At 46.0% G+C, this 24,637-nt stretch overlaps 2 protein-coding genes across 2 annotated transcripts in view; both read left to right on the top strand.

Annotated features, from left to right (window-relative positions):
• Positions 1-755: 755 nt before the first annotated feature.
• On the top strand, positions 756-5,815 carry NUDT19 (nudix hydrolase 19). The gene is made up of 3 exons (XM_045531743.1): positions 756-1,454; positions 4,417-4,624; positions 5,402-5,815. The coding sequence occupies exons 1-3, from the start codon at positions 756-758 to the stop codon at positions 5,605-5,607; spliced, it is 1,113 nt and encodes a 370-aa protein (XP_045387699.1). The 3' UTR covers positions 5,608-5,815.
• Positions 5,816-13,090: 7,275 nt separating this feature from the next.
• TDRD12 (tudor domain containing 12) overlaps positions 13,091-24,637 on the top strand; it is a 63,495-nt gene continuing 51,948 nt past the window's right edge. Inside the window, exons 1-4 of the mRNA XM_045531884.1 lie at positions 13,091-13,215; positions 16,502-16,660; positions 20,924-21,060; positions 22,699-22,818. Of these exons, the coding sequence (XP_045387840.1) occupies positions 13,192-13,215; positions 16,502-16,660; positions 20,924-21,060; positions 22,699-22,818 (440 nt within the window). The 5' untranslated portion in view covers positions 13,091-13,191. The remainder of the gene's footprint in view (positions 13,216-16,501; positions 16,661-20,923; positions 21,061-22,698; positions 22,819-24,637) is intronic.

Below are 24,637 nucleotides of genomic sequence, written 5' to 3'. Positions count from 1 at the left end.
CTAAAAAGATGGAGTGGAGAGAAATCCCCTTCTCTAGGCTTGGCTTAAATATTTCACATCAAATGACCTAAGATGCCTAAGGTGGTCCCCAAGTGCCCTGACAATAAAAAGTATCCAGAACATAAGACAAATTATCATCCTAGAAAGCAGGGACTCTGGGAGGCCTTTCACATTCAGGCTGTGCAGTGGGAAATGTACAATTTGGCATCTGGCATTCATTCGTTTCTCATTGGCATGGTTCGTGGGAGTTTGCAAAGCTCAGACACCTGTCCCTTGAACTTCCTCTCTGTTCTCCCAAAGGGAACACGCCCACATGTGGACCTTTGTTTAAGGGAGAAAGATCTAGAGTCCTCAGGTTTTAGTGGTGTCATTGGGCCTGGCTTTGCATCGCATTTTTACTATGGCTGCTCGCGTGCGCCCTAAGCATTTGTGCACTTGGTCGAGTGTCCCGCGTGGGGATACTGCAGCCTTCCTTCAGGAAACTGTGAATGACCATGGCCTGCTGGCTGCTGTGACAGCCCCTGTCGCGCCATAGCGGCCCAGCTGGGCCTGCGGGCACCCGAGGCGGTGCTTGCTCGGGCGGGGGCGGGCCCCGGGGAGGGCGGAACAGCCGAGGTCCACAGAGGGCCGGCTGGCTGCTCGTCCTCGGGCCCAGCGAGGCCGCGCGGGTGCTGGGGTTGGGGCAGCCCCGCAGTCCGCCCAGAGGCTCCCGCCGCGCCGGAAGCCGGGCCGGGCCGGGCCGGGCCGCCACCGCCATGAGCGGCCCCCTGCGGCCGGGCCCAAGCGGCTGGCGGCTGGCGGCCACCTTGGTGCTGGCGGCGCGCGGGACGCGCCCGAGCGCCGCCGCCCCGTTGTCCCCGCCGCCCGCCGAGGGCTTCCGGCTGCTGCTGCTGCACCGCTCCGCCAACCAAGGCTTCTTGCCCGGCGCGCACGTGTTCCCCGGCGGCGTGCTGGACGCGGCCGACCGCGCGGCCGAGTGGCGGCGCCTCTTCGCGCCCCACCAAGGGCCGCCGCGCTTCGGTCTGGGCCCGGCGCCGCCTCGGCGCGCGGCCTTCCCGGTGCTGCCCGACGCCCGGCCCGACGGGGACGCCGCGGCGCTGCCCGATGACGTCGCCTTCCGCATCTGCGCCATCCGCGAGGCCTTCGAGGAGGCGGGCGTGCTGCTGCTGCGGCCCCGGGGCTCCGCGCCGGACCCCGCGCCCGGCCGCGCCCTCGCGCCGCCACCCGGCCTGGCCGCCTGGCGCGACCGCGTCCGCCGCGACCCGCGCCGCTTCCTGCAGCTGTGCGCGCGCCTGGACTGCACGCCCGACATCTGGGCGCTGCACGACTGGAGCGGCTGGTGCACGCCCTTCTCGCGCGGCGCCAGTCGCCGCTTCGACACCGCCTTCTTCCTGTGCTGCCTGCGCGAGCCGCCGCCCGTCTGCCCCGACGCGGCCGAGGTGGTGGGCTGCCAGGTAGGGCTCCTCCCGCCGGGGGGCGGGTGCCACCGCCGGGACTCGAGGGGGACCCCTTCCCGCGGCGGACCCCCTTCCCGAGGCGGACCCCTTCCCGCGGCGGACCCCTGCTGGCGGCCAGGGCCCTCCGGGTCTGGGACCAAATGAGTGAGGGACCAAAACATGCCCTGGGTGAAGCGCCTTCTGCTCACCCCACCCCGCTTCGCAGTCTCAAGGCCTCGCCTCTCCCCGCGCGCTTCTCCCAGGAGGGCGACTGCGGAGGTCCCAGCCGGCCCTGCACAGTGCTTATATGTGTACACTGATTTCGTCTCCACAGCCCTTTAACTCGGTTTCCTCGGAGAACATACTCTATATGATTTCAGTCTTTTTTTTTTAAGTTTATTAAGTTTATTGAGACTTGTCTTATGGCCACGAATATGCTCTATCTTAGTGAATGTTCCCCTTTTGCACCTATAAAGAATATACTGCTGTTTGATGGTGTGTTTGTAAAAATGTCAGATTGGGTTGAATCGGTTGGTAGTGGCTTTCAGTTCAGGTCTTCCATGTCATTTACTTGTTCCAGCTAATGCAAGGGTCTGCATACACATTTAGGACTGTTAAGACTTGATGGACTGACCCTTTGATTGTTATGAAATACCCTTCTTTACTCCTGGTAATATTTTTCTTCTGAAATCTGAAGTTTACTCTGATATTAATATAGTCACTCTTTTTTTTGATTTGCATTACCAGGCTGGAGTACCGAGGCGTGATTATAGCTCACTGCAGCCTCAAACTCCTGGGCTTAAGGAATCCTCCCACCTCAGCCTCTGCAGTAGCTGGGACTATAGACACGGGCCACCATGCCTGGCTAATTTAAAAAAAATCTTTTTGTAGAGACTGGGATCTTGCTGTGTTGCCCAGGTTGGTTTCAAACTCCTAGCCTCGAGCAGTCCTGCTTTAGCCTCCCAAAGTGCTGGGATTATAGGTGGGACCCACTGTGGCCAGCCCTAATAAAGAATCCTTAACCTGGTCTGGACCAGTGGTTCTCAACAGGAGTGATTCGCCCTCCCTATCCCCAGGTGCACTTGGCAGGGTATGGAGACATTTTTGGTCATGGCCACGCGGTGGTGGGGGTGGGGGTGGGGGTGGGGGGTTGCTACTGCCATCTAGTGGGCAGAGCCCAGGGATGCTGCTCAACATCCCTATTTAAGTATATGAGACAGCAACGCAACAAAGACTTATCTGGCCTGGTGTCCATAGTGCTGAGGTTCAAGAACTTAGTGGAAACCAAATGGAATTTGGAGCCAGACATCTCCAAAGTCTGAAGCCCAGATTTTCTAGTTAAAGGAACTACCTGAGTTTCCTTATCTGTAAAATGGGTGTATGCAGCGTTACCCTAAGGACTATGAACATTTTATGTAAAGCATTGTGAGCAGTGCTTTACTGAAAACAAGTAACTGATAAATGATAACCTATGGTCTGGAATAACCTGAACAGATTGGATATTAAGTGGGTTGATGCCTATCATTTAACTCATCATATTGATAGTTATCTCTGATCTCACATGGTTGCCTTGGACATAGAGAGATTGGGTGGTCCTTTGAGACCAGGACTTTATTTATTTTTGTTTTTGTTGTTTTAAAAGTAGTTCTAGCCAACTTCAGAATGATTTGGGGTGCTTATTAAACTCATAGATTGCTGGACCCCGTAGCAGGGCCCTAGGAATGCGAAGTTCTTAACAGGCTTCTCAGGAGATGTTTAAGCATACATAAGCTGGCATACCTTTGACCTGTAGTCATCCAAGGCAGAAATCAATTTCAACTCACTGGCCTTGGGGATGAGAATCAGTTTCTCCCTGTGTAAGTGGATATTTAGTAAGCCAATTAAAGGAGGACTTTTTGGGGTTATCCATGAGTCAGCTCTTTTTACCCAAATGTCTCTGGAAGGAAGGCTGGAGAAGGAGTGCAGCTTGCGCCGATGAAGCCACTTAGGTTAATGGGGAAACACTGCCTGGTTGAAACTCTGCAGAGTGACTACACTTCCTGGACTGTAAGCTCAGTCAGGCCTCTCCGCCTTCCTTAAAGCCGGTGCTACTCCTGATCCTTCACCTCCTCTGTAACGTGGCACACATCACACTGTATTTTGGTTGCTGTAGTTCCCCCAGGGCCTAAGAGAGCTTTGTTGTGTCCATCGTCATATCCTCAGGGCTTAGCTAAGGTGTCCCATTTATTTTATTATTTTATTTTTTGAGACAGGCTCTTGCTCTGTCACCTAGGCTGGGGTGCAGTGGTGCAATCATAGCTCACTGCAGCCTCGAACTCCTGGGCTCAAGTGATCCTCCTGCCTCAGCCTCCTAAGCAGCTGGGATTGCAGGTGTGCGCCACCACGCACAGCTGATTTATAAATTTTTTATAGAGACAAGATCTCACTGTGTTGTCCAGGCTGTTCTCAAACTTCTGGCCTCAAGCAATCCTGCCTCAGTCTTCCAAAATGCTGGGATTACAGGAGTGAGCCACTGTGCCCGGCCAAGGTTCCCATTTATGGGAGCAACTAGCAGGCACCAAATTCTCAAACTACTGTGATGATTTTACCCTTCAGAATCTGCCTTCGTTTGGGAGTGAGCAGGACCACCTTGCCCTCAGCATCTTCTCCCATTTAGTGCTGAAAAACTGTCCCAGGTAAAGCCTTGGTGGTCTGTCCTGGTTTATTTACTAGTTCTCAGGATCACTGCCCCAATCATCAACTTCTTAAGGGGAACAATCTAGCTTTATTTTTTTATTTTTTTATTTTTTCAAGTCAACCTGACCTGGGAAAATCCAGCTTTCTTCACCAAATCTTTTATGTTGTCTCAGAGGGATCTACCAAGGCAAATGAATGACTTCATTTTCTATCTTCAGTTAGATCTTAGGTACTGATCTGACGATCTCAAATCTTACGTTGTCTGTGGATAAACCTTAGGAAGCCCCTCCTTTGTCCTTCACAGTGGCTGTCTCCATCCGAGGCAACTCAAAGTTTCATGTCAAAAGAGATTTGGTTGGCACCCCCACAGTTCTACGAATTAAGAAGACTTGAAAACTTTGCCTCTCTGTCTGACCTGCACAAATTTTGTTTGGATCATGCGTTAGAAGGTCTGGAAAGGTGGCTGCCAGTGACATTAGTGACTGCTGATGGGATGCTCCAGCTTTTACCAGGTAAATCAGTGAAGCATCGATGCCTTTGTGAGTGTTTATATTCAGTGTGCTGGGCTGCACGGCAGTTGGCCCAACACAGAGACATGAATTAGTCTGTGTTTTAGAGCCTACAGGGTTTTAATTAAATAAGGTCAAAGTTTATAAAATATTCCTGTTATTATAACCAGATAGTCTGAATAATGTCATAAACATACCTATATATGTGTATAAATACAGTTTCTAGACATTGAAAAACTTTTCTCATATATTATCTTTTTTACATTTTAATTTTGAATTATGAGAATTTGTAAGTTGTCAACTTATTTGCATTAGGGAACTTGTTTGGGGTCCTGAGAATAGTGATGAGGGCTGTTCCTCCACCTACAGGAGGAAAATTCAGCAGTTTTGATGTAATTTCTCTAAATTAATCTTGAGATTATCAGAACAGCCCACATTGAAACACCAAAAGTATGTGGATATCAAGGCCAATATTAATGTCAATATTGAAGAGAATGAAGAGAATCCTGAACTGTATGAAGGTTATAGTTCACAGTGAAAATGTGCCAGTCATAGATGTTTCTGTGCCCACAGAAAATTCTTGGCTGGGGAGTTGGGGGAATATTAAAAACACAAGAAAGAAATTGAGATAACGTTCATAAAATTAGGGTTATTTAACAACTATCTCACTTCCAAACACATTAAATAGGTAAAAATAAGTACTGATTTATATTTCAGTAATATATTGGAAAGATTTATAAAATAATACTTCATGGAATTAACATTTTTTTCATTTTTCAGGTGATGAGCTGTACTTAGAAGATTCAGACTTATTAGAAAAGGTTTTGTCTACTGAAAAAACGACTGAAGAAGTCATGAAGGAAGGCAAGAAATTTCACCGAATAGTGATATACAACAGCTATCTCTATAATCTCCACGTGACTATTCCGGCAAAGGGTAAACACATTTACCCTAAGAACTATGTAGTAGGAGTCAGCCGTTTGTAGGGTGCTGCTTGTTTGTAAGCCGGCCTGCTTGCAGTGTCCTAATGGATAATGACAATTGACTACATTTTCTTGAAACCTTGGAACTTTGTGCCTATAAAAGTTGTTTCTTACTTCAGGTGTATTATGGAGCTCTCTTATTTTATTCTTTTAACCTTACAGTATGCCACAAGTATAAAGTTTATAAAGTATAAATGATCTTGTTACCAAAACAAAAAAATTTCACAAGGGTTCCCACTGCCATATTGCTTTTTTTTGTTTGTTTGTTTGTTTTGAGACAGAGTCTCACTCTGTTGCCCTGGCTAGAGTGCAGTGGCATCATCATAGCTTGCTGCAATCTCACACTCCTGGGCCCAAGCCATCCTCCTGCCTCAGCCTCCTGAGTAGAGTAGCTGGAACTACACACGCACTCCACCACACCCGGCTAATTTTTCTATTTTTAGTAGAGATGGGGTCTCGCGCTTGCTCAGGCTGGTATCGAACTGCTGAGCTCAAGCGCTCCTCCAGCCTCGGCCTCTCAGAGTGCTAGGGTTACAGGCGTGAGCCCCTGCACCTGGCCTGCTATATTTGTTTTATTATTTCAAAAGTTTAAATAAGATGTTCTACTACCATTGTTCTATCATTCTAAGTGTCTTAGCACTTTCCCTGAGGTGCCTTGGAGATTGATCCATGAATTTCTATTTCTGTTTTCTACTGGAATTGATTCAAGGGTGTCTGATTAGGTAGTGAACAGTAGATTGAAACAACCTTCGAGTAATAGTGTCTTGTTTTCTTGCTATGTCTTTAGCTTAATGATTAAGATCCAGATCCAATTCTTTTTAAAATCAAATGGCATTACTTATTATTTTCCCAAATGAAATTTATTTTAGTTAATATTTTAAAGAAATAATGAAGCCGTAACAGAAACCATCATTATTTCTACTCCAGAGTGTTAATGAATGAAAAGAGATGAGAGGTAATTGTAATGTTTATTTAGTGATGTTTATTTTCAGTATGTTTAATATGAATAATTTTTTACCTCCTTAAAAGATGAATAATGTTTATTGACTAAAGGTGGGAAATGATAGTTAGATACTAATTCTGTTTCAAGATCTTTGACTATATTATACATCGTACAATAGATTTCATTTTCATGAAGTACCTTAGTTTTCATGTCTACAAAATAAAGGCAATGATAAATAAGGTTTATGTGTATTATTTCATCCTGATTAGAGGAATATATTTGGAGCAATGGTTCTCAACCCAGGCACTTTTGCCCTGAGGGGACATTTCGCTGTGTCTGGAAACACTTTTGGTGGCTGCAACTGAGGGGAGGATGCTGCTACCATCTAGTGGGGAGAGGCCAGGGGTGCAGTTAAGTCACCCACGGTGCCCACCACAAAGACTGCCCACCACAAAGACTTACCTGGCCAAGGGTGAGAAACTCCAATCTAAAGTAAAATCTTTTTTTTCCCTCTCCAGTAAATACTTCCAATATGTAAATTTTAGGAACCACAGATACTGTTATCATTGTATGTGGCTTTTGAACTTTTGGCCTTGGGCATAATGTTCTTTCATTCTCACAGGCCAGGAGTGTCACTTACAGCTGGAAGGGGCCTCAATGAACACCATGATTTTGCCAGTGAGAAAACTGAGAACGAGATTTATGTAGCTAGTTAGCACCACAGCCAAGAGTAGAACTTGACCCCTAGTCTGGCGCCTTTTTCATTGGAGTTACTGTGGCTCGGGGTGATTTTAGGGGATGTTGTGATAAAGTAACACGACTGGTTTTTCTTCATAGAAAAGATACACTTTTGTTGTTTTTAATCTGAATGAACCCTTTTCTCCTAAGAATTCCTTTTGGGTCACTGTCACATGACTTCCTACCTATGGTGAAAGGTGATACCTTGCGTCCCCAGCCCAAAATAATAGGGCTGACCTCATGAGCTGAAAAATGATGTTGTTTTAGAACCCAGCTTGCTAGTGCTCATGGCATTCATCACACAGTCTTTCTTACCTAATGTATTAAAGCTACCTGGGCCCCAGATACAGAGGCAGAAGGCTGATTTCTTGACCCTTCCCATCACTCTCCATGCCGATGTCTCCACTCCATGCCATCTGGTCCAGGGCACAGCCAGGACAATTTGTTTTCTGTAATACCACACATTTCCTGAAACTGCAGTTACAAACTCAGGAATGAGCATTAAGTCGGTATATATTTCCATTGCCTCTCTTTTTTTGGTTGATTCTTTTGGATGACCTCCCTCAGCATCCAGAATGGGGCTGGTATTGATATTTTAGACTAGCATGTCTTGTCCACAGAGTTTTTATTTTTCTTTTTTTGAGACAGGGTCTCATTCTGTTGTCTAGGCTAGAGAGCAGTGGTGTCATAGCTCACTGCAGCCTCGAACTTCTGGGCTCAAGTGATCCTCCTGCCTCAGCCTCCCAGGTAGCTGGGTCTACGGGCATGTGCCACCACTCCCAGCTAATTTTTTTTGGTATTTTTGTAGAGATGGCAGCTCATATGTTACTCAGGCTGGTCTCAAACTCCTGGCCTCAAGCCATCCTCCCACCTTGGCCTCCCAAAGGGCTAGGATTACAGGTGTGAGCCACTGTGCCTGGCCACACAGTTCTTTGTTAATCAAAATAAAACAATTCAGAGTGCCCTATAATATGGGAGATGTAGTAAGGACTCAAACATAAGGGGACTCCCTCTCTTCTGAGGGATAATTTCTGGGGGAGAGGAAGCTCTCATACTTGGGCATAAGTGGTTATTAATATTTCATACTCTCTCCTCAAGCCTCTTTATTTTTTCAACTTCTCTGCAACCCTTGACTCCTTACTCCCCACTTAGCCACTACTCTGTCTTCATTAGTGTCTTCTCTTCTAACCTTTAGATGTTAGAGTCCCTCAGTCCTTGTCCTCAGACCCACTTCTCTCCCTGGGAGCAGTAAGTAACTTCCAGGTCATGTCCTTTAAGGAGGAAACTGCCTGCCGTCCACTTCCTCTTTCCCTTCTCTCTGGCTAGAGATGGTGACAACTGGAGCAGCTGCGTTGGGCCCAGGGACAGAAGCTGAGTGTTAAGGGACAGCTGCCTGCCAGCTCTGGACTGCTCACTTCTTGCCTTTACATGAAAGAAAATACCCTTCTATTTTATGGAAACTACTATATTTTGGGATCTCTTTGTTAAAACAGTTTTGCTTGTTCCCTAATCTATTTTCCCTGGAGCAGTTTGCCGCAGCACGGTCTTCCTTATATCCGAGGGGTACTACTTACTCAAGCCCGAAATCTGAGTCATCTTTGATTCCTCCCTCTTCCCCATTCCCATATGCAGGAGACTAGCAAGTCCTGTTGATTCCGTTACCCACGTACATCTTGCATCCTATCTTGTGACCTCTGCACTGCTGTCACCGTGGCTAAGCCACAGTCTTCTCTTACCTTGGCCCTGTAACAGCCTTGGAACTGGTCTCTCCATTCTCTTCCTTCCCCTTCCGATGCATCCTCCCACCGAGCTGGACAAGCGATCTCGCAGTTGGAATGTAAGCCGTGCCCTGTCCCTGCCCTCATTAAAACTCCTCAGTGCCTTTTCTTCGCACGTACAGTCTAAACTTACCATGGCCCGCAAGGCCCTGCCTTTCTGATCTCGTCACGGCCCCCACTCCATCCGCATTCCCATCAGAAAGCTCTCTCTCGTCTCAGAACCTTTTGCAGTTACTGTTGCTTTGAGACAAATCTGGAACTCTGAACTATTTTTGTTCTTGGGTCTCTTTGTTACTACAGCCTAAGAAAACCAGGTATTAAAAATAGAGGATGACATCCAACAGGGGGCATATCTGAAAGAAAATTCCAGAACAAATGGAAACACATTATTTGGAGAAGAGAATGAAGTTTTCTTGAGCTAAAGAAAAAATGTTGATCTTCAGATGACAAGGCCCTCGTGGTCAAAAAATTAACAAAAATTGTCTAAAACCTGGGTGACATTTTGAATTTCAAAGATAAAGAATGCCACAGATTTTCAGGAAGAGCAAAAATACAAAGGGACGAAATCACGCTTGTGGGTGTGTGTCACGGAGTAATGGGATGCGCTGGAGAGCATGTGCAGCACGTGGAGGGGAGGATGTGTGTGCTCAGGAACCGTCAGCCATATGTGAAAGCTACAGAAGTAATTCTCACTTGTACATGGGCTCTGAAGATTCCACATTCTCTGAAGAAATTCACTGATAGAAATTCTATAGATGACTGAGTGATTAATCAAAAGCTTTTGCAGTAGTCGTGCATGATAGAAGTCCTGATGGTGAGTTGTGGAAATGAATTAAATATAGGAAGTAAGTCTGAATAAAGATGGCTAAAAAGCACCACAAATGTTAAAAATAATTCAAATTTAAGTCTATTTTGAAAAATGGAAAAAACACCTTTTCCATAAAATAATTTGGTTCAATAATGCCAGATTATATTGTCATCAACAGGAGTGGCTACGGGAAGAATGGGAAAGAACATGAGAGGAGGCAGTCCATAGGTTTGTGACCACAGAGAAATAATCTGTTAAAGTGTTTTTATTTATTTATTTATTTATTTTGAGACAGAGTGTCACTTTGTTGCCCGGGCTAGAGTGAGTGCCGTGGCGTCAGCCTCGCTCACAGCAACCTCAAACTCCTGGGCTTAAGCAATCCTACTGCCTCAGCCTCCCGAGTAGCTGGGACTACAGGCATGTGCCACCATGCCCGGCTAATTTTTTCTATATATATTTTTAGTTGTCCAGATAGTTTATTTCTATTTTTTTAGTAGAGACGGGGTCTCGCTCAGGCTGGTCTTGAACTCCTGACCTCGAGGGATCACCCGCCTCGGCCTCCCAGAGGGCTAGGATTACAGGCGTGAGCCATGTTAAAGTGTTTTTAAATGCAAAAGTAGTTAGTAGAGTTAAAAAGAAGGGTCACCTTTCAAATCAGTCAGCAACAAAAGCAGAACCCCTAATGTAAAAGGTGGAAAACTATGGAAATAGCAACAGAACATAAAGAGCCAAATGCTTAGAATAAAATGACTGAAGTTAGTAATAGGTATCAACGTGACCATGTACAAAATGGGTTAAATTTATTATAAGATAAAGAATCTCGGGTTAGGGACAAAAATATATATATTAATATAAGAACAGAACACTGTCCACTCAGGCTCCTTGCGGAACCGAGTGGCATTCCCGTGATGGGAGAGACTTTGATTTCCTAACAGTGTCTGCTCACGGCAACTTTAGGAACAGCTTTCATCGCTAGCTGTGCCGTGATCTGGCCATGTTTGTGATGGGCCGGTGTTAAACCTTTCTGCATTCCTGAATAAGCCTTACAGCCTATTTGGCCATGGCTTAACTTTAAAAAAAAATGTGTCCTGGTTTTACACGGTAGCATTTTATTTGGGATTTCAGCACCTGTACTGATAAGGGAAATTAGTCTGCAGTTCTTTTTTTTTTTTTTTTTAGACAGAGTCTCACTCTGTTGCCCGGGCTAGAGTGAGTGCCGTGGCATCAGCCTGGCTCACAGCAACCTCAAACTCCTGGGCTTAAGCGATCCTACTGCCTCAGCCTCCTGAGTAGCTGGGACTACAGGCATGCGCCACCATGCCCGGCTAATTTTTTCTATATATATATTTTAGTTGGCCAGATAATTTCTTTCTATTTTTTAGTAGAGACGGGGTCTCGCTCTTGCTCAGGCTGGTCTTGAGCTCTTGACCTCGAGCGATCCCCCCCACCTCGGCCTCCCAGAGTGCTAGGATTACAGGCGTGAGCCACTGTGCCCAGCCGTCTGCAGTTCTTTATGTTATCTTTGTCAGGTTTTAGTGCTGGGATTTAACTACCTCATAAAAATGCATTGGGAATCTTTTCATCTTATGTTACAGAGTACTTTCTTTTTTTTAAAAAAAGTGCTTCTTACTGGTGTCAGGGTTGGGGGAGCAGGTTACAGTACAGACACTGATCCCTTTTAGCATCAGGAGGACTGGGGAGCAGCAGAATTGACTACCCCAGTGATTGTATAAATATTTACATTTTCGGTAAGCCACGTTGTGAAAAAGTTTGGGAAACACCATACTATAGCATGGCATCTAGTCAAAGAAAAAAGTCAGTCCCTACACGAAGAACTGGGAGAAGGCTGTATTCTCCATCTTTTTGGGGTCTTGGGAACTGTCTCTGGCACCTCCCATTTAAGATGGGGTCTCACTGTGTTGCCCAGGCTGGGCTCAAGGGATCCTGCCATCTCAGTCTCTCAAGTAGCTGGGACTACAGCCCGTTTAAATCAGATCCTTTCGTTTTCCCCCATTTTTGACAAGGTCTGGAGCCTTCAGATGAGTTGGCCCTGCCTGATACCTTGATTGAGGGCGAGGCCTCCTTAGCCTAATTTCAGCAACAGGTGAACCGCATGCACTTTGCAGCTGTGTCTTCCTCCTGACTGGCAGGCACACATTTTGCCCCTCAGACCACCCTGCCTGTGGCTTTAAGCACGTATTTGTAGGACCCTGTGAAATCAAGCTTGCTTTTAGAACTGAATGCTTATGTGAGCACGCGGTTCCCCAAATACTAAGTCCACAACTCCCAATCTCTTGCCATCTTGTTGGTTTACTTACTAGCAAATGAACGCGTTTTGATATGAGTTTAAGAAATTTTGTTTTTTCACAATTGAAACATTAAAGATTTCAGCTGTAAACCCTTGTAGGCCTCGCACCTTTTTTTCTTCAGTTGTGGTCCCTTTAATTTTTAAGGAATATTATTTCACTTTCTTCTTGTCTGCTGACTTATTCCTGTCCTGGAGAAAGACTCCTGACCTATTCTAAGGGCTAACGTCCCCTGCATGCTTCTTGAGTGTCCTTTGTTTCACACCACGTGATGTCATCTAATTCTGGGAACCACTTTGCGAGTCCCAATTTTTAGATGAGAAAACAGAGGCTTGGAAGTGGCCAAAGATCCCTGTACTAACTCAACAACAAACCACTCGTCCGGGCAGAACCCCGCCCACGAGGCCGCTGTTGGCGACCTTTGGCGGTGACAAGGATGCTGGTGGCAGAGACTTGGGAAGCCCCGGAGCGGAAGGCCGGCTGGGGAGAAAGCTGGACGCTTTCCGGGAGCCACAGGTCAGGTAGCAATGTCGCCAGGAGTCCACGCAGACGCGGGGGGCGGGGGCCGACCCGCGCTCCTCCTCGCCACGAGGCTTCCGGCCCACAGCGCCGCAGGGGCGGCGGCCGGTCGGCGGGGCTCGCGGTCCCCGGGCCGGGCGGGCCAGGCGGGGCCCGGCCGTCGGAGGTCGCGCGGGCCAGGGGGAAGCGCGCGACGCCCTGGACCCCGCGGCGCCCGTCCCTCCCCGGCGCGGCGCGGCGCTGTGCGGCAGGCGGTTGTCCCGGCCGGCCGTTGGGCCCCGCGTGGTCCCCGAACGCCTCGAGGCTGCGCGGGCGCGGGCGGGGCCGCTGCGGTGCGGGGGCCCGAGGTCGGGGGGGCGGCGCACGCGGCGGCGTCGAGCGAGAGGACCGCGACCCGCGTGGCGAGCAGGGGTGCGGAGCCGGAGCCCCCGCGGAGGACCGCGGCGCTGAGCTGTGCGGGACCGGCCGGCCGTGCGCGCCCCCGGCGCCGCGAAGATGCTCGAGGTCCTGGTGCTGAAGGTGGGCGGGCGCCGCGCGGTCCGCGCCGGGGACTCGGGTCCCGACCGGGGCGGGGGCCGCACAGGACGCCAGAGCCTGCGTTTGTCAAAAGCAGCAGGAAAGTTCCCTGCAGTGTGTCGCTGGCGCTCCTCGGGGCGCACTCCGCGTAATACATTGGTGGTTTCTGGGAAATTCCGGTGGAGCTGCGGCTGCCTCAGCGCGGGAGGCGGCCTGGAGTCCGTCGCCCCGCACTGCCCTGTCCCCGGCGGGGCCGCGGTTCCTCGGCCTGGGCCCCCACCCGCCCCCGGGCCTCTGTCTCTCCTGCGCCCCTCACGACGGAGCTCCTGGTCCCCCGGCTTTGCGTGCGGTGGCTGGACCCGCACGGGCCTGGCCTGACGAGGCTCGCCCTGGGCGGGCGCTCCCCGAGTCCTGCGTGCTCCCCGGCGTCCCGGGGACGGGGCCGTGTTACCGCAGGAGCAGAGGGCGGGGTCTCGGGGTTTGGAAAAAGGAACTGTAAATCACCTTGGAAATCGTACTTCCGTGGTCAGAGGAGAGAGAAGTAGCAAATGGCAGGATTTTTACAACCACCAATGTTCCCGCTGCTATTTTATGTCTTCTGCAATTTATCCGAACAAAGAGTCACACACGTTCGAGGCAGCTGGAGCTTCCAGAGGACTTGCCCTGAGACTTTTGGGGTTTCAGACCCAACGGGCAAGCTCCTCTTTACCGCTCAGATGTTGTCCGTCAGTGCTAAAGATGCTAATGTGATTTCTCTTGTTACAAAGGCAGGGCTGCTCCGGGGGGGACACGTGCCCATCCGCTGGGGCAGAACTGCCGCGACTCGCTGGCTCCTGCTCGGGAGCCCTGAGTTCTCAGTTGGGCCCAGAAACCCCTTCATTTGCCCCCCACTTCTGGCTCTCACTCAGCTCACCCTCCGAGCAAGTTTTCTATCCCTTATAGGAGCATTTCTCCAAGTATGGTATAGGTACCAGCTGTAGTCCTCCATATTAATTTAACTTTTACAAGGATTAAATGTGTTTCTCCCCAAATATCCATAGACAGATGATGGAATAAACAAAATGTGGTATGCGTATATACGATGGAATATTATTTAGCCTTAAATAGCTGAGAAATGTTTGCCTGACTTACAGTCCTAAAGATTTCCCCCATATATTCTTTTAGAAATTTTAATAATTTACGTTTAGAGATATGATCTGAGTTTTTGTATGTGGCACAATGAATGGAGGTTCATTGTTTTGCACGTGGTTATCCAGTTGTTCCAGCATGATGTGTTGAAAAGACTGTCCTTTCTCCATTGAATTGCCTTTGTGGAAAATCAGTTGACCTTGTCGGTGTGAGTCTATTCCTGTAGTATTGATTGATGTGTCTGTGCCTTCTCCAGCAGCACACGGTCATAGCCACTGTGGCTTTAGAGTTAAGGCTAGGAGTCAGAAAGTGTGAGTCTCCCAACTGTTCTGCATTTTCAGAATTATTTTGGCTAGTCTAGTTCTCTAGCTTTTCTAATAAGAATTTTGTAATGTCTACAAAATAGCTGAAATGGAGTTGTATTTATAGATCAGGTCAGAGAAAATCAACATCTTAATCTAGGAACGCAGTATATCTACATTTATTTGGGGGTCATCTTTGATTTCTTTAAATCAGTGTTTTGTACCTTTCAGCACAGGAATTTTGCACATATTTTTTAGGTTTGTATTATACCTAAGTAATTCCTGGTTTTTGGTGCTGTGGCAAATGGTACTGTTTTTTAGATTTAAATTTCCAGTTTCCCTTGATGGAGTATAATAGAGTAGTACAATTGAATTTTTTATGACCTTGTAGCCTGTAGCCTTCTAAAGTCACTTAGTTCTAATATATGTTTATTTTTTATTGTGGTAAAATACATATAACATAAATATTAGCACCCTAACCATTTTGTTTCGTTTTTTTGAGATAGGGTCTTGAACTCCTGGCTTCAAGTGATCCTCCTACCTTGGCCTCTCAAAGTGTGCCCAGCCTCATTTTTAAGCATCTGGTTCCATAGTATTTTTTCCAGGTTTTATAATTATTACCTGCAGGTGACATATCAACTATTCTGCTATTACCAGACTCAGAATGACCGCCTTTCTTTCTTTTTTTCTTTTTTTTTTTGAGACAGAGTCTCCCTCCGTTGCCCAGGCTAGAGTGCTGTGGCGTCAGCCTACCTCACAGCAACCTCAAACCCCTGGGCTCAAGCAATCCTTCTGCCTCAGCCTCCCGAGTAGCTGGGACTACAGGCATGCGCCACCATGCCTGGCTATTTTTTTTTATATATATTTTTTTTTTTTAGTAAACAGGGTCTCGCTCTTGCTCAGGCTGGTCTTGAACTCCTGAGCTCAAATGATCCACCTGCCTCGGCCTCCCAGAGTCCTAGGATTACAAGTGTGAGCCACCGCGCCCGGCCCCGCCTTACTTTTTTACAATTATTTGTTATAAAAATGTTCAAACATTCAGAAAAGTAGAAATAATACTAATGTGAACACCTGAATTCCTGCCTCCTGGTATTTAGGATCCAAAATCTTGGGATGTCATTGCTTCTAGGTGCTTTCAGTAGGCAGAGTAAAGAAATACATTTGAGAAAATGTGTTCTTATTGATATTTTCAACTCATTTAACTTTTCATTTTATATTTTAACAATGTCTTTAACAATGTCTTTAACAATGAAAATCGTGGTTTGTAATAACACATAACAAGGGACATTCAGGGAAGTCTGACTATTATCCTTGTCCCTTGTCCATTCTTTCATTCCCCGTAGGTCATAACTGTGTTTGTTTTGGCCATCTGCCATCATTTCTTGTTTTAATATGAGCAGAATGTGCATATATTCACATTTCTTTCTGTTTCTTACAAAAAACAGAATATTGAAAACATTGTTCTGAGCCTTGCTTTTGTATATTATTATGGATATTTTCAAAATATAGGAAATCAAGGTCATCTATTTGCCTCTTTTTTTTATTATTTCAGCATATTGTGGGGGGTACAAAAGTTTAGGTTACTTATATTGCCCTTGCCCTCCCCACCCCCCCATCTATTTGCTTTTTGAGTCACAACATTTAACTGAGAATTACTTACATATTATTGGTTACATGTTTTAATTTATCTTTATGTTTTTATCTTTGGTGTGACCATTTAAGACAAAGGTACTTTTGAAGAATTTGTTAGATCACTTAAATTAAAAACAGTGATTGTGATTCTAAAGTTTATTATTTTTTGGTTCTACTTTTAAATCATGCATTGTTTTATTTTGTTTTTGTTTTTTTTAATTTTACAGATTGAAGATCCAGGTTGCTTCTGGGTTATTATAAAAGGCTCTAATCCCCTTTTAGATCATGATGTTGACTATCAAAAACTAAATAGTTCCATGAACGACTTCTATAACAGCATGTGTCAAGATATAGAAATAAAACCATTAATGTTGGAAGAAGGGCAGGTATGTATCTAAGTGTGCTTTAATCACTGTCTTGAAACACCACTTAAAATGTAAAATATTTTGGCAATTAAGATGATTAAAGCTTTTAGAGTATTTTAGTTTCCTGTAGTCACTGCCTTGTGTTAGGTTCTTTAGGTTTCACAGGATTCAGGCCAGCCGTGGAAAGGGCTGGTGGTTGTGTGAGGTTCATATGGGGCACTGGGAGATGGAAATCTAAGCTCAGGCTTTAGGGCCATCCTCCTGGGGGCTGCCGACCGGGAGATTATTCTAGATCCAACACAGGTGTGGGAACCTCAGCAAAGAGGGCATGGCGTCCTCATTCTAATGTTGATGCTTCCCTTTGGGTTGCTCATGACGTTGGCCAGCTCATGCGTCTTTATTTCCTTCCCTCCACATCATGGTCTTTATTTCCTTCCCTCCACATCACGGCCCCTCCTTGCTTTCTTGCAGCCTCCGCTCCCGTTGCCCTTCATCTGAGTCTCTCTACAGGTCAGCCATGTTTCAGAAGAATTTGAATTTTTGTAATAATGTGATGGGAAAAGATTTATAAACTCTATGAGAAAAAGTAGAAACAGTTTGAATTCCTTCCCCCACCCCCAAATCATTATTAATAACATAATTATTATTTTTGTACCATTTTTCAATACTGTTGACTTATTGAAGAAATGAAACCAGGTCAGTTATCCTTCAAAAATATTTTACATTTTAGATAGCAGTTGCTTCCTTGTGGTGGTGGTTTAACTTTTTCTCAACCCTTTGTATTTTCTGTGGACTGATGTTAAATATAAAGCTGTGGATAGATTTAGGGTCAAATTTGTTTTTCAAGAATAGGTGTGCTGTGACATTCATGTTGCATTGAATTGGGAGATAATATTACCCAGTTGAAATCAGGCCAGTTAATAACCGTAAAATGGCTTCTAAGTGTTCAAGTGAAAGGAAGAGTGGCACATCTCCCACTTTAAATCAAAAGCTGGAAATGATTAAGTTTAGAGAGAAGGCATGTCAAAAGGCTGAGATGCTAGGCCACTGTGCCAGTTAGCCAAGTTATGAATACAAACGAAAAGTTCTTGCAGGAAATTTAAAATGTTACTCCAGTGAACACACAAAAAAGTAAAACAGCCTTATTGCTGATATGGAGAAAGTTTTAGGGGTCTAGATAGAAGATCAAACCAGCTACAACATTCACTTAAGCCAGAGCCTAATCCAGAGCAAGGCCCTAAGTCTCTTGGCTTCTGTGAAGGCTGAGGGGGGTGAGGAAGCTGCAGCAGAAAAGTTTGAAGCTCGCAGAGGTTGAAAGAAAGAGGCCGTCTCCATAATATAAAAGTTAAGGGTGAAGTGCTGATGTAGAAGCTGCAGCAAGAAGACCTAGCGAGGATCATTGATGAAGGTGGCTACACTAAACAACAGGTTTTTTCTGTAGACAAAACAGCCTTCTAGGCCTTTCATAGCTAGAGAAAAGAAGTCAATGCCTGGCTTTAAAGGACCGCTGACTCTCTTGCTAGGGCCTAATGCAGCTGGTGACTTTAAGTTAATAAAGCCAGTGCTCATTTACCATTCCAAAAATCTGAAGGCCCTGAAGAATTATGTTAAATCTACTCTGCTTGTGCTCTATAAATGGAACAACAAAGCCTGGGTGACAGCACATCTGTTTATATACAGCACGGTTTACTGAATATTTTAAGCCCACTGTTCAGATCTACTGCTGTGAAAAAAAGATCCCTTTCAAAATATTACTGATTATTGACAATGCACCTGGTCACCCAAGATCTCTGATGGAGATATATAAGAAGAATTTATGTTGTTTTCATGTCTGCTAACAGCATCCATTCTGTAGCCCAGGGATCAAAGAGTAATATCACTTTCAAGTCTTACTTATTTATTTTTTTGAGATGAGTGATCTCTCTATGTTGCTTAGGCAATTCTCCCACCTCAGCCTCCTGAATAGCTGGGAGCCTGGCTAAGTCTTACTTTTTAAGAAACTTATTCTGTAAGGCTGTAGCTGCTACAGGTATTGATTGCTCTGATAGAGCTGGGCAATGTCAATTGAAAAACTTTTGGAAAGGATTCACCATTCTAGATGCCATTAAAAACATTCATGATTCATGGGACAAGGTCAAAATAACGACTTTAACAGGCATTTGGAAGAGGTTGATTCCAGCCCTCATGCATAGTGGTTTAAAACTTCAGTGGATGAAGTAACTTCGGATGTGGTGGAAATAACCAGAGAACCAGAGTTAGAAGTGGAGCCTGAAGTTGCTACTGAATTGCTGCGATCTCATGATAAAACTTGACTAGATGAAGTGTTGCTTCTTATGAATGAGCAAAATGATTTCTTGAGATGGAATCTACTCCTGGTGAAGATGTGAACATTGTTGAGTTGACAACAGAGTATTGAGAATATTCCGTAGACTTACTTGACAAAGTAGTGGCAGTAAACGTTTAAGAAGATTCACTCCAATTTTGAAAGTTCTGTGGGCAAAATGCTATCAAACAGCTTCACGTGCTATAGAGAAATCTTTTGTGAAAGGAAGAGTCAATAGATGCCACAAACTTCATTGTTGTCTTATCTTAAGAAATTGCCACAGAGACCGCAGCCTTCAGCAACCTCCACTCTGATGGGTCAGCAGCTGTCGACATCCAGGCAAGACCCTCCACCAGCAAAAAGACTGTGGCTTGCTGAAGGCTCAGATGATTGTTAGCATTTTTTAGCAATAAGTTATTTCTAAAGTAAGGTACATACATTTTTTAGGCATAATGCATACTTAAAAGACTATGCATTATGCATTACACACTTAATAGACTGCAGTATAAACATAACTCTTATATGCACTGGGAAACCAGAATATTCGTGTGACTTTATTACAATATTTGCTGTACTGTGGTGGTTTGCAACTGAACCATAATATCTACTAGGTATGCCTGCTCTATTTTTATCTCATGGTTTTTAATATATTTATCATTTGTAATCCTTATTGTTCCTGATGCTTAAATTATTCCAGTTTTGGCTAGTGGAAGCCCTGATAGAACACAATTTCAAAGTCTGACTGGCTGTGTGAATTCATACCATTCCTACAAGTTGCTTTGACTTTAGCATTAAATAGAAATGTCCCCCATCCTTTGTCAGGATTTTTCTGAAATTATTGAAGTTTTGAATTGAGCGAGGTTCTCAAGAACCCTGTCCGTTGCGGTGTGGCTGCATTGTGTTTGTCAACTTAAACTCGGGGGGCAGCAGTCTGCACAGGCCCACTTCTTCCCTGTGTGGGCACAGCTCTCCTTGCTGGGCCACTCTGTAAGCCTGTGGTTAGCACACGGTTTGCCTGTCTGTGGATTGCCAGTCGAGTTGGCTGTGGTATGGTCAGGATGCCAAGGGCTGTCACTTCCACAGGGTGGTTCCCCTAAAAAGGGACTACAGGCATTTACAGATGCTTCTTGACTTACGGTGGGGCTATGTCCTGACCAACCCATCATGGACTGAAAATATTGTGAAGTCAAAATGCACTTAATACACCTAAGCCACCGAACGTCAGGGTTTAGCCTAGCCTACCTTAAACATGCTCAGAACATTTCCATTAGCCTATGGTTGGGCAAAATCATCTAACACAAAAGCCTGTTTTACAATAAAGTGTGGAATGTCTGTGTAATTTGTTGAATACTGGACGCTATGTTGAAATTGCAACAGTTTCACACCATCATAAGGTTGAAAATTCTAAGTCAAACCATTGTAAGTCAGGGACCATGTGCAACAGGTAGTTTTGGAAACCTTAGTCTATACTGGGCAGTGTACTCGGTGCTGGGAAGATGGCAGTGAACCAAGCAGACAAGAGTTCACGTTGTGATCCAGCGTCCCATTACAGAGGGCAGTGAGCCGTGTTAGAGGAAGGTCGCAGCCGGGGGAAGGGAATGGGGAGGGTGAGCCTCGGGTTGCAGTTTCCTGTTGGTCTGATACGTGATAATCATTTGCAAGCACTGTTTTCCGATTCAAGAAGGTAAAGCTTATTTTGATCTAAAAATCATCCTTAGTTAAGGAGCCAAAATGATAGAAGTAAGAAAAACAATGAACTGGAATCCAGGTGGCCTGTTTTCTTCTGAGGTGCCTTTATCGGCAGATGGTGTTAACCTGGCCAGGTCCAGCCTCCTGGCATCTCTTTCCTCTGTTGTAAGGTAAATGTAGGCTGAGATGATTTTGAGAGTATCTTTTAATTCTCATTGTATGACTAGAGATTTTAACACTGAACTTAAAAACCCTTCATTTTTATTTTGTAGGTTTGTGTGGTTTATTGTCAGGAGCTAAAGTGCTGGTGCAGGGCCATTATTAAATCAATCATGTCCTCAGCAGACCACTACCTGGCAGAATGTTTCCTTGTGGATTTTGCTAAGTACATTCCAGTGAAGTCTAAAAAGTACGTATGTATTTATTTTGCCTTACATACGAATGGAGACAAATGCCAGTTTTAAAGGAGAATGTCAATTTTTAAAGTAAGTGAGTAGAGGTCATTACCCTTTGAGAAAAAATGGAAGTGGCTTTTTTTTAGCTTCAAGAAGAGAAGACTTGGAGGTTCCAATTCCGCACGCACTGACTGCAAGAGCAGGTGATCAGAACGAAGACTCAGGTGGCTCTGACGCTCCTCCGCCTTCCTGGGGAGGGTGGGGCGTGTTCAGGCTGTTCGCTCTGTCTCAGGGCTCTTTGCCAGCTGCTCTCCTGGTCTGGATGCAGTGGCTGCTTCAGGGGGCGGGGCTGCAAGGACACACCAGAAGGTGGAGAAACTCTTGTCTCCACAGAAGGGGGAGGTTGCGATGACAACCTCGCGTTGCAGAGAGCAGAGCATACGCTCAAGTATGTGTTCCTGCTTGTCCTGCTTCGCACAGTGAGGGTGTAGCCATCGCATGACGTGGGGAGACAGAATGAGCTGGTAGCTGGATGGTGACTGTCCAGCCTTCGGTGATTCTGGGACCACACGTCATAGTTCATTAGAAAACACTACCAACAAGCCAGTCTTGGCATTTTTTGATAATTTTTTCAGTTTCCTGTCCCAGAGTAAGAGGATGTCAGTTTAATAAATAAGTGTGAGGACTGTTCTTTCACTGAAGGAAGAGCAATACCAAATAGATTTCAATTGCAATAATAGGTTTCTCTTGGATAGAAGAATTTCATGGCAGAGGGGCTTATCAGACATTGGAAATTTGCAGATACTTAAGGGAAAAGTAGACGCCCTTCTGACTCAATGATTCTGCACCTTTGTATAATATAACCATAATTGCTATGAAAATAACTATTGTGTTTATCTGTTTGAGGAGATTTTCTTTCTGCATTTGGTGTTGTATTTGTTTGGGGCAAGAGAATCTAAACAGAGCACAAGGGGGCCTCGAGGAGCAGTTAGTGCTGCCACCCTCTTCTGGCCTCTCTGAGCAAAAGCCAGCCAGGCTGCCGGTGCCAGGCGCGCTGGGCCCGGGGAGGAGCACCAGCTCCTGCTGACAGAGTGTGTTGAAGTGACGACCTGTTCTTTGCCGGAAGAAGGATGGAAGTAAAAATGTTGAACTTCTTACTGTCAAATCTTTTTCTTTCAGCTCTTTGGTGAAAAGTTGGCAAATACTAAGTGTTAAAATATCTGTTCATTTACAGACATTTTCAGGTAGTCAGTATTGAAAATTGATATTTAAAAATCTTGAGTAGAATTTGCATCCAGGTTTGTTCATTATTGCCTAGTAGTTTTCAACCCACAGAGCCTTATTAGACTTTTTTTCCTAAATTCCTGCCCTGTGCCATGAAATTTTAATGCCACAGATGTCATATCTGTTTACGTACCGTATGTATAACTGTGCTTCATATGTAAAAGAAGTAAGATTTTTCTCAACGCCCAAGAAACAGTTTTTTGCGTCATTGGCCAAATAAAGCACTATTGGTGGTCATGTTAGAAACACAATTGTTTTTTGTGTGTTTTGTTTTACATTAAGTATGTTAGCTATGTAGGTGTACTTTAAAGGAGTATGCTGTGTATAATTTTTCTCTGTAATGGAATTGTTTCTGTTTCACTTTGAAGCATCCGAGTTGCAATAGAGTCTTTTATGCAGCTTCCCTACAGAGCAAAAAAATTCAGCCTCTACTGCACAAAACCTGTCACTTTACACATTGACTTCTGTGAAGACAGTGCTGAAATTGCGTAAGTACAGCTTCTTAAGTAGTTTGAGTCATTAGTACAAGCCTTACATCAAGTGTATGATGTTATGAAATCAATTCCTCTGTGCAAGTGCCAAGCAGGAGGTCTCTTGGTTCTTTGGGACGTGGCCTCTCAGTGTCTGTCAAGCCTTGCGGGGCAGCAGGGTTCCCCGGGCAGCCCCCACCCCAGGGACTGTGGTTGGGGCATTTGGAGCAGGGCCTGGGCTCTGTGCATTTGCCTTTTTTTAAAAACCTGTAAAAAGTAGCAAGTTAACTGTAAAGAGCACATTCATAAAACACAGGCTCATGGAGCACTTAAAGAAAAAAGTCCATTGCATTCTCCCCCGGCCACATCCTCCCTCCTGGGAGGCCTCTGGTCTGTTCAGGCTCTGAACTCCCAGACTTTTGTCAGTGCTTTTATGCACACACATGTGCATGGACCTTTCAGTGAAAATTAGAACATGCTATTTTTCTTGTAAAATTAACTTAAAAATGTTGAAGCTCTTTGCTGATACTTGTACCTCTCCTTCCTACCTTTAGTCTTTTTCATGGGCGGATATAATTGACATGTTGTATGTAACCATTCCCCTCTTGATAGACAGCTAGGTTGTTTCTCAACCATTTGCACCATACATTCCCACTGGAACATAGATAAACCTGTATGAAACAGATGTGGAGACATATACACTGCCCCCCCATCTTTGCTCCTTTGTCCTAGTATTTGCCCCCATTGCTGATGCTTGTACAGGAGGGATCCGTGCACTGGGCAGGACCCTGTGGGATATGGGTGCAATCTCTGCTGTCTTGGACGAGCACTACCGAGTGGCTTGAGTTCTCTCTCCTGTGGTCTGTGGGGCAGTCCCGTCCTCCCTCCGGTGCTCCTGCTCTCGTCCCTCTCCACGACTGGCATTATGGAAAGAAAAGCCACAGGGAGCAGTCCAGTTCTGACGGCACTTGCACATCCCGGTGATGTTGCAGGTGCTCTCTGAACTTGGAAGCTGCCTCTCTTGTGGATGCTTTTGTGGGCCCCTTGGAGACTTTCCCATTCTCCACTGTTCCCAGCTCCCATCACCTGCAGTTCCCTTGAGGTGGTGAATGCGTCACTCTTGTGGCTGGCCTTGGAATCTGCACTGAAGTGGTGATGGGCCAGCTTGTCTCTGCTGAGGCCAGGGGGCTCCACCAGGCTGCCCTGCAATCAGCCCATACCACCATTCACGAGAGCCTCTGGGCGTGGGGGTCCCCAGCACGCAGCACCCCCTGCCCCTCCCCTGTCCCTCTTCAGAGCAGCCAGCGGCTGACTTCCCAGGTGAGGTTTGGGCGCCAGCCTGCACAGCCCAGTTCGCCTGCAGGAGCAGTCCCTTTCCTGTCTTCCTCACTCGTACCTGCATGACCCCCTTCCCAGCACTGCAGGGGTCTTCGGGGGCCTTCCCCACCCTCAACACACCCACCCTAGGATACCCCCAGTGTAGGCAAAGGGCGATAAGCATGTCATCTTACTGGGTTTTTTTTTTTTTTTTGAGACAGAGTCTCACTCTGTTGCCTGGGCTAGAGTGAGTGCGGTGGCGTCAGCCTAGCTCACAGCAACCTCAAACTCCTGGGCTTAAGCGATCCTACTGCCTCAGCCTCCCGAGTAGCTGGGACTACAGGCATGCGCCACCATGCCCAGCTAATTTTTTTCTATATATATTTTAGTTGGCCAGATAATTTTCTTTCTATTTTTAGTAGAGACGGGGGTCTCGCTCTTGCTCAGGCTGGTCTCGAACTTCTGACCTCGAGCGATCCACCCGCCTCGGCCTCCCAGAGTGCTAGAATTACAGGCATAA

Source organism: Lemur catta, chromosome 19 (assembly GCF_020740605.2).
Source record: "Lemur catta isolate mLemCat1 chromosome 19, mLemCat1.pri, whole genome shotgun sequence".
Lineage (NCBI taxonomy): Eukaryota > Metazoa > Chordata > Mammalia > Primates > Lemuridae > Lemur > Lemur catta.
Note: the sequence above shows the minus strand (reverse complement) of the source record. Positions and strands in the feature narration are given on the sequence as shown.